The sequence below is a fragment of the Sphaerodactylus townsendi genome, linkage group LG07 (genome assembly GCF_021028975.2).
Source record: "Sphaerodactylus townsendi isolate TG3544 linkage group LG07, MPM_Stown_v2.3, whole genome shotgun sequence".
Classification (NCBI taxonomy): domain Eukaryota; kingdom Metazoa; phylum Chordata; class Lepidosauria; order Squamata; family Sphaerodactylidae; genus Sphaerodactylus; species Sphaerodactylus townsendi.
The window spans coordinates 44,286,647-44,300,955 of NC_059431.1; the positions used below are offsets into that span (position 1 = coordinate 44,286,647).

The 14,309-nt window shown below is 44.8% G+C and overlaps 1 protein-coding gene across 1 annotated transcript in view; it reads left to right on the forward strand.

Annotated features, from left to right (window-relative positions):
• ADGRV1 (adhesion G protein-coupled receptor V1) overlaps positions 1-14,309 on the forward strand; it is a 301,407-nt gene that overhangs the window by 53,805 nt on the left and 233,293 nt on the right. Inside the window, exons 22-26 of the mRNA XM_048504356.1 lie at positions 715-891; positions 3,257-3,437; positions 5,392-5,594; positions 7,285-7,414; positions 11,825-11,902. Of these exons, the coding sequence (XP_048360313.1) occupies positions 715-891; positions 3,257-3,437; positions 5,392-5,594; positions 7,285-7,414; positions 11,825-11,902 (769 nt within the window). The remainder of the gene's footprint in view (positions 1-714; positions 892-3,256; positions 3,438-5,391; positions 5,595-7,284; positions 7,415-11,824; positions 11,903-14,309) is intronic.

Here is a 14,309-nt window from a genome sequence, read left to right on the forward strand (position 1 = left end):
AATTGGGTTATGTGCTGAATCAAAGGTGACATAATCTGTGACTAGAGACCTTCCAGTTCAATACACACTTCACGTGGTACAATCATCACTGGCACTTTATATTGTTTTTGGTAGCAGAAATTCCACAAAGTTTCCATGATACATCTAAGCATTCACCATATTGATTGGTCTTGGTCTCTGGAAAATCTTCATGTCATCAATGCTTGATCCTGGTGCCCATGGACATGACACAGAGACATTGAGCTTGAAGTGGCACTTGTCATGAGCAGCAGGCATGAGTTATATCAGCCACATAGAGCTTCTGTCCCTGAGTGTTTTTCATGGCAGCTAGTCTGTGCAATGTATTTTATGAAGCAGGTTTTTTACAAGATGGTTGGGACTTGATAAAAATGCATTGAGGAAGGGATGTATTGGATCAGTATACTGCATGAGAAAATATAGCCGTGGTGGCTTTGCAAAAGTAGTACAGAGAATAGCACAGTAAGAGGTAGAAAGGTGAAAGGAACAGAGTCTGGATTGATAGCTGAATTAACACAGGTTTGCAGTTGAAGCTATATTTCAGCTTTTTGTTTTGGCATTTTGGATATGGATGGATTTAGATGGATCCTTTCAAACAAGTAAATTTTATTTTGACACTAAAATAATTCACTCAAATCTCAAAACAATAATCTTCCAGTTTTATTAAAATTTTAACTTCATGTTATTCATCTACAGGTGTCAGATGAAGGTTCCACCGTATCTTGTGTGGTTGAGCGCACCAGGGGAGCTCTGGATTATGTTTTTGTGCATTACAGTATCTCTCAGATAGATTCTGAGGGGGTTAATTTCTTTGTTACTGATTTTGCAAACAGCAGTGGAATGATCACTTTCCGTCCTTTGGAGAGATCAGAGGTAACCGCTATCTTTAAACTGAGTAATCTGCTTTCATCATGCAGAACTCTCTTTTTCTCTATACTTTATTGAGACCTGGGCATCGTAATGTTGCTGAAAGAGATAATCTATTCTTGGTGACTAATTACTTGCGATAATGGTGTGATGTATCTGTATATATTTTCACATATTTCATAAGTATTTGCAGCTGGTGAGTAAAGGACTGTGCATGTTTCCTGTGTTCCCTTCTCCACAGCAGTCCTTTCTGTCCCCAGAAAATTGAGTTTTGGTTCATGAAATCTACATGTATTAATATACTTGTCAGTGGGGAGTGCTGTACAGCTGAGAGGGTGAAATTGACTTCTCCTTCCTCTCTGGTCAGTACAGCTCCATTGATGGAAGATATAGGAAAGTTTGATTTAATTTCCTTCCTTTCCACACTGTGGCTTCCTGATCCTGCATAGCCGTTAGTGTGTGTAGGTGCTATGGGATTTAATTCAGATGGCACCACTGGCAAGAGGAGAGCAAAGGAAACGGAGGAAAGACCCAAAACTATCAGCGCTTTCCGTGTATGCACCACATGAGTACTGTGCTTCTTTAATAAATACATTCCAAAGGTGCTGTTGGGAAAAACTGACTTGAACATCCTTCATTTTAAGTGAAATAATTTGCAGGTTGCTGGACAAAGCCACTCTTAACAGAAAGAAAAGCGTACATAAGTAGGCATTGTGTGCTTGTTTCTCCAAGTTGTAAAGCTCAGTCCAGGACCTGGAATTAAACACTCCAGGACGGGCCCTTTAGGTTTCTGCTCCCTCCTCTTGCACTGTGATCAGGTTATTGGCACTATTACAGAGAATCTCTTTGGAACTGTCCATGTTCTCCTGAAATACTTGTCAGTATTTTTTTCTTCTTGGGGAAAAGTGCATGCAGCACCTGTTTATGTTTCTTCAAATTGGTTTGGAGTAGTAAAGAATGAATCTAGGAGTGAAGTGAGACAACATTTTAAAATGTGATGAATTATCATTATATTTATCTTTACCCTAGAACCTGTATCACTGTAGGTACAACCTAACATTACTGACCATACTTATACAAACTCAGTTTAGGCAGAAAGTTGTGCAAAAAGGTTCTCAACCAGGAAACTTGTAAATTGTTGGGGTTTTTCCCCCAATATAGTAGTATAGCAGTCAGGGGGCTACAATGGGCTCTGCAAAGACATGTGTCCGGCGCCCTGGGTGGGGTCCCAGCCGGGACCCCTGTTGCCAACCCTCCTTCCCCTGCCCGGATGCTGGAATTCCCGGCCTCACTCCTGTTGTCCGGGGAGTGGACTAAGTGGGACAGCCGCTTTAGCCACAGCTTGAGCCGGCTGCCCACAGCTGACCCAGGGCGCGCAGGAAGCTTGGAAAGAGGACTGGGGAAGTTCCCCTGTCAGCCGGTGGACTGCTGGCTGCTTCTCCCCTCTCAGCTCCTGCACCCTCTACCCAACCACCAACTCTTCCTTTCCCACTGTCCTTTTTCCCCAACGACTGGTCCTTTCCTGACCCTGGGCTTTCCCCCCGTTGTTTCCCTCGTCCCTTCACGCTTTCCTCTCCTCCTTTCCACGCACCCACACACACACTCCTCCCCTCCTCCTCCTCTGTTCTCTCCCCTGTCGCCCGTCCTCTTCCGCTTTTTATCCCCTCCGCTGCCTGCCTGCTGGATAAGGACCCCACCCCCGCACTCAGTCCGACAGGGCGCAGCTGGCCCACCGGGCTCAGCTGCGGCTTGGTCCCGTGGGCGCAGCGCTCCCAGCCGCCGAGGCTCCCGCCTGCCTCGCCAGCCGGCGAGAGCCTGGGGAAACGCTCCCGTTCCCCGTCGCCCGGGCGGGCGGCCCTGGAGGGCTCCCGTGTCTTGCCGGCGCTGCATCGGGGTTCCCCCGCCGTCATGCTGTCCTGAGGCGCGGGGGAGGCGCCGGCCGGCCGGCAGCGTGGGCGCGAGTCCGGGGAGGGGGTGGGGGCTTCCCCCGCTCCCGGACAACATGGAACAAATTTGTTTGAGCAATTGGAAAGGAAGTTATACTGCACATCTTTTGATGAATAGACTTCCAAGAGTAGATGCAATGAGCAACAATCCTAGAAATTTAAGTACAATAAGTGTTCATTAAAATCCACTGAGTGTTATGATTCTCGGTTGCCCCTATTATTGCTGCTGGCAGGTACTGTAGTATACGTGTTGAGGATTCAGATGCAAGCAGTTTTCTTATATAAGATTCAACTGGAAGACAATTTCATGTAGAAATGGAAATGCCAGGAATTCTTAAATAACCATTAGTGTGAAATGAATTCTCAGGTGGATTTGTCTTTCTTTAGTGAATAATTTTAATTGACTCTAACCTATTTCTCTTCAGGTTTTGAATTTGATTGTCCTTGATGATGATATCCCTGAGCTGAATGAATATTTTCAGGTGACTTTAGTGTCAGCTGTTCCTGGAGATGGAAAAATAGGCTCAACCCCAACTAGTGGAGCAAGCATAGATCCCGAGAAAGAGACAACCTACATCACCATCAAAGCCAGTGACCACCCTTATGGTAACTGTGATAGACATCGCATAAAGACCTCAGTTCATGGATAAATGAAAGTTATAGTTTTTGTTACTATTTCTATGAGAAATACTAATCATTATGATTTATTTATTAGTCTTATATTCTGCCCTCCTTCACTGAGACGGGCTCAGAGCGGCTCTCAACAATTAATTTAAAACAATACATCATAATGTGTTAGAATTCCAGTATCTTAGCATCTTCAACCAATAGGTAGTAAGACCTGTTGAGAGAGGGAATAATCAGAAATGCATGGAAGGAAGGACAAGGAGACAATTACAAAAAAGGAAAAGAAAGGAAGAGAAAGGACAAAGAATGAGAAAAGGAAGGAAGAGAGTGGGAGGGAGGCCAGCTAAGATGGATACTGCTTATGCACTGAATCATTTGGCCTAATGAAACATCTCCATCTTACAGGCTCTGCGGAACTGAAAAGTTCAGTAGGGCCTGGTATAGAGGGGCGGTATAGAAATGTAATAAAAAATAAAATAAATCATGCCTGGGAAAGTGTTCCTCCAGGCTGGGGCCAGAGCTGAAAAGGCTCTGGTCAAGGACAGCTGGACACTTTTTGGGCCAGGGACCACAAGTAAGTTGAGTGTAACTCGCTGAGTGTAACACTCTTTTGGGAGAGGTGGTCTTGCAGATATGAAGGACACTGACTGTTTAGGGCTTTAAAGGTTAATACCAGAATCTTGAACCTAATCTGGTATTACACCTGGATCCAGTGCAGCTAACGGAACATTTGTAAGATATGTGCTTTTCACAGTGTCTTGGTAAGGACCCGTGCAGCTTCATTCTGAACCCGCTGACATTTCCAGAGCAACCTCAAGAGTAGCCATGCATTGTGAGTTTCAGTAATCTAATCTGAAGATGATCATTGCATGGATCACCCTGGCAAGATCAGGGTGAGACAGGTTGGGTGCCAGTTGCCTAGCCTGATGAAGATGGAAAAAATGCCAGCTTGGCAGAGTTTGTGACCTGTGCCTCCAGGATCACAGCCAGACTCCCAACAGTCAGGATATGTGTTAATTGCATATTGTCTAGAACTGGGAGCTGGCCTCTTTTTCCTATGTCTCCATGGTCCAGCCATAGGACCTCTGTCTTGGATAGATTTAATTTCAGCCATCCCTGTTTCAACCATCTCACTATAGCCTCCAAATAACTGTCCAGTATATTTGAGGTGGCATCCAGTCAGCTGTACATCAACAGATGCAGCTGGGTGTTATCAGTGTAGTGGCGACAACCCTTCCTGAAACTCTGAAATGATTCCTTTTTTTTAAATAGATTTTTATTGTATAGAATAATTATGCATTTGTTACATTCAATCTCTTCATTTCATCTATACATTTTTTCATTCCCCCCTCCCCCCTTTCTATTAATTGTTTTATGCAAGCAGTAGGAGATTCATTCTTCTTATTCTCTTATTCCATAGTTCTTTGTTAAATCCGGCTTCTTCCATCCATGTTTCATACATTGTCCATAATTTCATTATATCTTCCATCTTTTCTTCCCATAGTTTATTTTTTGTCAGTTTCTTCTGAAATGATTCCTTGGCAGGAATTACAACACAAGGCAACTGGAGTAATGGAAATAATGCTAATTGGAAATCTTCTTTAAATATATATATATTCCTTCTTACTTCAATTTTGATATTTGGTGATGTGTTGTTACCTGCCTTGGGTCCCAGTTTTCTGGGTTTTTCAATGTTTTAAATAAATAAATTCTAAATTGGCAAATTCACATACCGGTAAACCCAAACCAAGTGTCAAAGTTTAGAGTTAAAAGGACCAGGCTGTTCTGGAATTAAGTTTACTTACCCAAGTGTTGATATACTTGAAACAATAGCACATATATGGGGGTGAATTGTATTCAAGAGATTTGATTAACAAATACTTATTTTCACTGAAGGGTAGAATTGTTCAAATCTTTATGCTGATTCCCTCAGGTTTGCTTCAGTTCTCTGTGGGGCAACCTCCACCAGATAGTGACAAAGTAATTCTGCCAGCCACCACAACACCCTATATTACTGTAAAGGAAGAAATAGGACATGTCAGTTTGCTGGTAATTCGTGCGCAAGGCCTACTTGGAATGGTTCTGGTTCAATACAGAACAGTATCTCTAACAGCATTCAGTCCTCAAGATTACCAGGTATGAATTGCAAATTGAAACTGCAGACAGATATTAATCATCATGATTGCATGTGTTCATATCCCATTAAAGCTTTTGAGATAATTATTGTATATTGTTTTTGACAAGCCATGAACAAAGAGCAGTCCAAGCTTAATTCATCCCAGAACCCAGTAAGATCTGAGTCCTGATTCTTAGGTTCTCATAAGCTTTTACTAATGCAAAGACAAAAAAAAAAAAAAAAAAAAAGGACCAAGGAAGGTATAAACATCTGTTGCACATACTGGTACAAAAATATGTAATATAAATAAGAAAAGAACATCTTAGTGAAACGCCAAATGATGAACTTATTTTAAATCTTCAGTTGTGCATGAAACATTTATTCATGTGTGAACACTCCATTATAAGACCTCATTATGGTGGGAGGTTGCTGAATTATCATTCAAAACCTGAATGAAATTGTAGCAGGGGTAAAGATTCCAGTAAGGAAATTATTTGGTTTGTGAATTGCTGAAGGCTTTCATGGCTGGATTCAACTCCAACACCCCCCTCCCCCTGCAGCCAGAAAGATATGTAGGGCTTATAGGGCAAGTCATGACTTCCCCTGATGTTCCCTTGATATAGCTGCTGCTGACTCAGATGGATAAGAGGAGGAAACCTCTGACCTCTTGACAGAACTGAAACTGACAATTACAGATCAGAACAGACCAGCAGCTCAGATCTTAGTGATCTGATGCCTCTCACCCCTCCTGATGCTGAACTCCCAGCCCATCAGACTCTCCCCCACCATTAGAAGGGAGGCTCAGGCATGTGCAAGAAGAAATGCTTGACAGAAGGCGGAGTCTGAAGATAGCCAGGAAACAGATGCCAGCACTCAGTTCAGATGATGATCCTAATCACACTTGAAGCAACTGGCTCTCAGGCATAAAACAAAAGCTGCCTCTGCAGAAGCAATGTGTCCGTTTGGCATGTGCTCATGCTCTTTTGCAACCTCAGCCTGCCTGCTTTGCCTGACCCTGGACTGACTATGCCCTTGGGCTTTTTGACTACTCTCTTGGAAAACCCTCTGGCTTGGCCCCTTTCTCTGCTTCTTTGGCTTGACTCGACACTTGACCATGCCTTGAACCTGACCCCACTCCTCTGACCAATGCCTGGCATGTGGACCAAGACAGCTGGGGTGCTGAACTCCCGGCCCAAAACCCTGGGAGGGAGTCAACTAACATGGACTCCGCCATTGGGAACACCCTCACCTGCCCCCCTCCCCCATGCTGGTACCCATTTGGGACTCCAGTACAGCCCCCCTGTGGCCCAGTCTTCTGGGTTTCACGGCAGCGGGGCTGGAAAATGAACAGCCGCCAGCGCTTCTGACTCTGTTGGGGCAAGCTCCCTGGGGAGGGCATATGTGCCACCTCAAGGCTGCATTGCTCCCTGAACCCCCCCCCCCTCCTTTGGATAGTTCCCTTAAGTCACCTTTTCTTGAGGTTGGGGATGATTATTGGAGTCAACTAGAATTTCTATGGATTCACATAGGTTTCTTGGAAAAGTACTCCAAATGTGCCAGAGTAGGACCTTCCAAACTGTCCTGACAACAACAAACTTGTACAAAAATGCATGTACAATGGATGTTTGGTTGATTTTCTTGCCTTAGTGCCTTTAAACAGGTTATGTTGAAAATTTTTGAACAAAAGTGTAAATAGCCTTTTTACTGCAGGGCATTACAGACACCTTGGAATTTCTGCCAGGAGAAAGATACAAGTACATTAACATTAACATCACAGATAATTCTATCCCAGAGCTGGAAAAAGCTTTTAAAGTAGAGTTGCTGAACCCAAATGAAAAAGGTAAAAATTCACTTTTTCCACCTTTGAACATATGTGGCCTCATTTCAGGTTATGAAATTTTCTTAGACCGTTCTGGCAAAGTTGTTCTTCCAAAGCTGGAATTGCAGCCCCCCCCCCCCCCCCGAAAAAGAGCTAATTTTCTTTTAAAGATATTCTTTGGATACTTCTGTAGTAGTTGAAAATAGACATATTCTGAAGAAAGTATGTATTAGGGTTGGCAGGTAGCTTTAGATATTTGCAAAAGCTGAGTGTTTGGGGAAGCTGTTTACTCAGGAATGACTATGCCACTTTTTTGTGCACTTTCAGTTCCTTGAATCATAATGAATGGCTTCAACTGCCTAGTAAATGGAGTGCACACCACTGGGATGTTGTCATTGCCAGTAATGAGAAACTCCCTTTAGATTGTATTTGAACATACGAATATGCAATTGATCCACCTAGTTTAATACTGCCTCCTCTGAATAACAGTGGTGGTATTCTAGGATGTCGAATGGGGTCTCCCAGCCTTGCTAACTGTGATTCTTTAACTGTAGAGGGAATAAACTTTGGGCCTTGCACATGCAAAGCCATGACCTATCCCAGTGATGGCGAACCTTTTAGAGACTGAGTGCCAGGGGAAGAACGAGGGGAAACTGCACCTGGGGCACATGTGCGCCCTGTGCCCCTTCCACACCCCTGCCCTGCCCTAGAATGCCCCTGGAATGTCCCGAAACACCCCTGCCCTGCCCCGGAACACCCTTGCCACACCTCCGCAGGGCCATGCGCCCAGTATGTCGTGCACTCCTCGCCCCCTTGGCACTATGCCACTGCCGAGTGCCCAAACTGGGGCGACAGCTCCCGTGCCCACAAAGAGTGAGCGCCACCTCTGGCATCCGTGCCATCACTGACCTATCCCAATTGCTAACTGCCTTAAGTCATTTTGATGTCACCCCAGACAGAAAATTGTCCTTGTTGAATCAAATCAGGTTCTGCTTCACTATGCTGTAAGTCAGATATGGTTCTTCATAGCTCTGGTGTTATTCTTGTGTAAGACTAGGGAACATTAAGAGCCTCCTCTTTGGTAAATCTGCTGAAGGTACAGTTTTTTATATACTTAGCACTTAACATCTAAAGGAATTGGGGGACAAAATATGTACAGGTCTGCTTAAAATAGGGAGAAACCCCCTTTCAATAATGAAGCCTTTTTGCTGTCTTTGTGTCTTATTTTCATTTCCATATTTGCATTTACCTATTCCAGGGGTCCCCAACGTCATGCCTGGGTACCATGATGCCCACCAACACCTTTTCTTGTGCCCACCTTTTCTGGAGGTGGCCAAGGTCAGGTAGGGCTTTTGCCCAGTAAGCCTTCTGATTGACTACTGGAATTTTTATTGGCTGTGCAGTTTTTTTTAAATGGTGCCTTGGTAGCAGCTGCCACCACAGCACAATAATCTGCACTGTATTACTGAAATTTAAACCATAGCAATTATTTTGTGGCTGGCTCTGTCTCCTGTGGCAACCATGTTGTGGCAGCCATTTTGTTTCTGTGTCTACCATTCCATGTCAGAATTCAAAATGTGCCCACAGGCTGAAAAAGGTTGGGGACCCTAGTCTATTCATTTTGCATTGGTTCTTTTCATATAGGTTCTGTCTCTTCCAACTTCTGTGCATTTCCACCTGTAAAAATCCTAAATGAAACAAAGGAATCATTAACTAAAATCCCCTGTATAGGGTTGGTCAGTACTAAAAAAATTCGGATTTGGGTATTTTGGGGCATAAAATGATTTGTATACCCAAATCCGAATCATAGCCGATTCGGATATGCCCGAAAATTCGGGTAAATCCGAAAAATTGGGGTCCGTTTTATTATTATTTTTGAATTTTTAGTGTTTTTACACGTTTTGGCCTGCAGGGGACGCAATTTTAAAGCTAGCGGCACTAAACTTTCAGGATATCATATGGGGACTATCCTGATGATTCTCCCCAGTTTGGTGCAGCTTGGTTCTGGGGGCAGTTATTGACCCTAAGGGGTGCCCCATCCCCCCATTGTTTCCAATGGAAGCTAACAGGAGATGTGGGCTACACTTTTGAAGGTCCATAACTTTGGACCCCCTGAACCAAACTTCACCAAACTTGGCGAGTATCATAGGGACAGTACTTTTATGATACCCTGAAATTTTGGTGGACAGTAGTTTTAGGCAAGTGCACCCCTCAATACAGTCACCAAAGAAATTTCCCAGATTCTGTGCTCTGTAGTGCTTGGTTGGTTAAGGTTTCCACTGCAGCCAACAGTTTTTGTGGGAGGGCTGTGGATATAATACTTCTCATGGAATTCCATTAAACTTTCAGGGTGTGTTCAATTCACCATCCAGGTTTGGCACCGCTAGCTTCAAGGGGTTCAATGTTATGGGTAGGGTCCATCTCCCACTGCCCCCATAAGCAAAAGTTCCTCAAAACCTGGATGGTGTCATTCAGAGACTCTCCTGAAGATTACCCTGAACGCGTTTTGTGACTGTACCTTGATAAATGTGCACCCCACAGCCTCCTTCCACCAGAAATTCCCCATTGACAGCAACAATGCAGGAGTCACTGCAGAAAAAAAGAATATTAAGGGCTTAAATTTTTGGGGTGATTCGCAGGGGTGCATTTTTAGATTATTATCAGTTAATTAAAGATATCAGGGTATCATCAGGTGACTGTCCTGATGACACCTCCCAAGCTTGGTGCAGTTTGGTTTAGGGGGGCCAAAGCTATGGACCCTCAAAATGGTTGCCACCATCTCCTTAGCTCTCATTGGAAACAATGGGGGATAGGGGGCCCCCTTTGAGGGTCCATAACTTTGGCCCCCCTGAACCAAACTGCACCAAACTTGGGGGTGTCATCAGGACAGTCTCCTGATGATACCCTGAAATTCGGTGCCACTAGCTTTAAAAATTCCGGTTTTCATGTTTCACCGCTCCTGCACATGAAGCCTGCTGGAGTGAGTGAGCTGTGAAACACTTCCGAAACCAGCATTTTTAAAGCTAGTGACACCAGTCTTTCAGGGTATCATCAGGGAGACTGTTCCCACAGTACCACAGTTTGGTGCAGTTTGGTTCAGGGGAGTCAAAGTTGCCATGGATCTCCTCAAAAGGTGTAGCCCCCATCCCTATCAGCTCCCATTGGAAACAATGGGGATAAGTTGCAACCCTTTTGAGGGTCCGGCATACCTGAACTGTAAACTGCACCAAACTTGGTGGGCAACATCAGACAGTCACCAATTGATGATACCCTTGATAATTTGGTGCCGATACATCTCAGAAGGAGTCCCCTGCAGGCTCCCCCAGAAATTTGCCCAAGATCCGTTGTTCTGCAGTGACATAGCTGTGCCGATTGCTTTTCAATGAGGAATTTCCTGGTAGAGGGCTGTGAGGTGCAACATTTCTTGTAGGTATGGTCAACAAAACTTTCAGGGTATCTTCAGGAGAGTTTATGGATTGACCATCCAGGTTTGGGGAATTTTGCTCAGGGGGCTTAATTCTATGGGACCTCAAAAGGGTAGGGCCCATCTCCCACTGCCCCCGAAGTAAAAGTTCCCTCAAACCTAGATGGTGTCATCCAGAGATCTCTCCTGAAGATACCCTTCGAAAGTTTTGTGGGTTTTCCATGAAAAATGCACTCCACAGCCCCTATCAGAATGACAGCAATGCAGCTAAGTCACTGCAGAACAAAAGAATCTTGTGCAATTTCTGGGGATGCCTGCAGGGGTGCATTTTGCAGATGTATCAGTACCAATATTTTCGAAAGTGTATTATCAGGAGACTGTCCTCGATGATGCCTTCCAAGTTTGGTGTAGTTCAGGGGGGCCATGTTATGGACCCTCAAAAGCGGTAGCCTCATCTCCTTAGTTCCCATTGGAAAGAATGGGGATAGGACATTCCTTTTGGGGGGGGTCCATAACGTTGGCCCCTGGAACCAAACTGCACCAAATCTTGATGGTATCATCAGGGACAGTCTCCTGATGATACCCTGAAATTTAGGTGCCGGATATAGGTTTAAAAATGCGCCCCCTGCAGGCCGAAACGTGAAAAAACACCAAAAAATAAAAACGCTAATTAAAGCAGATCCAAATCCCATGTGGATCTCGATTCTCTGTTAGGATTCGGACAGCTCAGATTCGGACCTTGCTCGTCCGAATCGGTCCGAATCAGTGCAGATTCGGTAAAAATCCAGATTCGGACTGTCCAAATCTCCAACCCTACCCCTGTATGATGCATCAATATGCACTGCAGGATGCCATAAAACTCTAGCATTTGTTTGCTTCCCCCTTTATCAGTGCTCCATGAGCTTCCAAAGTATTGCAGGAATATCTTTTGCTTTTTGTCTGGAAGTATTTTAAGTGGTTTCTGTCATCTGCATTATATATGTGTATCTGTGTGTGTCTTCTTGAAGTTGGTGAGCTCTTTAGTGATGGCAGTGGTAGTGGTGATGTGGACTTGGAATTCTTCCTTCCTGCTGTCCATCAACATGGTAAGCTGTATTTTTCTCTTATCTGATTTCTAAATTAGCCCAAATGTTTTGTCATAACTGACATCACATCTTGCAATTTTGATTTCTGTAAGTTAATGTTTACAGTATGTGCATCACAATATACTTACAATTTGTTATGAAATCAGAATCAGCAAGCTGGGGACCCACAAAGAATAGCTGCAGGACAAAATCTGTCCCTCAAAGTCTCCTCCTGAAGTATTTAGTGAGTTGTCAGGAGCTTGAACTCTTCCCACTCCTTTTATCTTGACTCTGCTGAATGAAATTTACCTTGTTGTTGTTGTTTGCTATCATCTTCTACAACATGGGCCACAAATTTATTTATTCATTTATTTAGGAAACTGTCATTTGCTAGTAATTTGGGGGAGGGTCGATTTGGAAATCCCACCTTTCCAAAATCTCCCCTTCTGTATGATAGTTTGTCCTCTCCCTGTCCCCCCATTTAACTACTACTTAGCTGTTTTCTAGATTTTGTCGCTTCTGGGATATTTTCAGTCTTCATCACACCATTTTGAAATCTTCTTCTTTGGGTTTGTGAACGCCATATACCCCTGAATTGCCATAAAAATTCACTGTAAATGGTCTGTTCTCTACCCATGCTCAGAGTTTACTAAGTGCCTTTCTTTTTGGCTAATAGGACTCAAGGACAAAGTGAGGGGGACTGAATCATCTCCCAGCAGAAGAGCTATCCAACACTTTTAGACAGGAACATATCTGTCTAAAAAAAGGGCCCAGGGCAAGCACAATAACTCTCCCTCCCTCAAACTCCAAGTGGAATTCAGGGGTGAGACTTGCCTGTTCCATGCTGCGTTTGGCTGGGTTGAGCTTTAAGCTGCAGGCTTCGAGCCTGTAGTTTAAAGCTTGACCCATCCAGGCTGCACCCAGCATTAAACTGAGCACTGGGTCTAACCGACTCCAGCTTTATACTGCTGACTCCAGCCCTAAAGCATTGGCGTATGGGACTTAAATGGTGCCCGTGGGCATGACTGCCTCCCCATGTCTGCCTGCCCGACTCCCTGCGCTCCTCCCTGTGCCCAGCTCCCTGCACCCCACTTATGGGAGCCAGCAGGAGGCTGGGGAAGGGTGGGGCTTGGGGGAGGGCGGGGCTTGGAGGTGGAGGGCAGAAGCTGGCCTGCAGTGAGCTCGGAAGGACAAGGTGTCACCGCCGCCCACCATTGAGCCCCCCCCCCCAGGTCTCAGCAGGCCGGCTCCTGGTGTTCCCAGGGCCTGGAGAGGACAGAAGCTAGCCTGCAGAAAGCCCAGAAGAGCAGGATGCTTCCACTGCACGCCATAGAGCCCCGCCCACTTCAGAGCCTGGGGAAGTCACAAGCCAGCCTGCTGGGAGGGGGGGCACCGTGGCAGGTGGTTTGGGCACACGCTGTTTCATCACATGGGGGGGTGCCCGGCAAAACGTGACGAAATGGTGTGCACCCTGGGACATGGGATACCCCATGTTCCCATAAGCGATACGCCATTGCCCCCAAACTCCACCTGATCAGAAGTGGAGTTTGGGGAGTAAAGCTAGCAGTATAAAGCTGACGCTGGTCAGAGTGCTCAGTTTGATGGTTATATTATTTTTCATTTAATCTTGTTCAGATTAGCTGTGCAAATCAGCATTTTTGGATTTCTATTACTTTATTAAATTTGGATGCTGCTAGTTTGTTTTCTGTGACCATTCCACAGCCAATTTGAACACACACAGAAGGAACAGGGGAGTGAGGTAGATTTCATCATTCACAAAATGTGTATGTGTGTCTGTTAAATCCCCACAGTGGTTGAAAAAGCAAAACAGGAGATGCAAGTGCAGAGTGGATCCCTTAATGATAGTGCAGTGAGAGATCACTAAAGCACTAGCCCTTCAGCAGGAGATGTTCTTTTACGGCTAGAAACTGGCAGTAACCCAGAGAACACCAAAAGAGGGGAAAGAGAGCTAGAGGGAACTATCCAGGAAGGCTGAGTAGTTGTTTCTCTGCCAGAAGCACAGAAACAGAAATTGTGAGAGGCATTATGCCATACTCTTAATTTACAAAATCATATTTTTCGCAACCTGTCAACTTCCTCTTTTTGTATAGACCTCTAGCTCATTTCACTGCTTTCAGGATTAACATGGAGATCAGCCATTTTACTATTAGATACAATGATTCATTGTAGCAAATTACTTGTTCTATACCAGGGGTAGGGAACCTGCGGCTCTCCAGATGTTCAGGAACTACAATTCCCATCAGCCTCTGTCAGCATGGCCAATTGGCCATGCTGCTAGGGGCTGATGGGAATTGTAGTTCCTGAACATCTGGAGAGCCACAGGTTCCCTACCCCTGTTCTATACCAAGCAGATAGTTAAGTTTCTCTAACGTGGTGCCCCATGGTACTCACTGGTGCTACCTTGGGT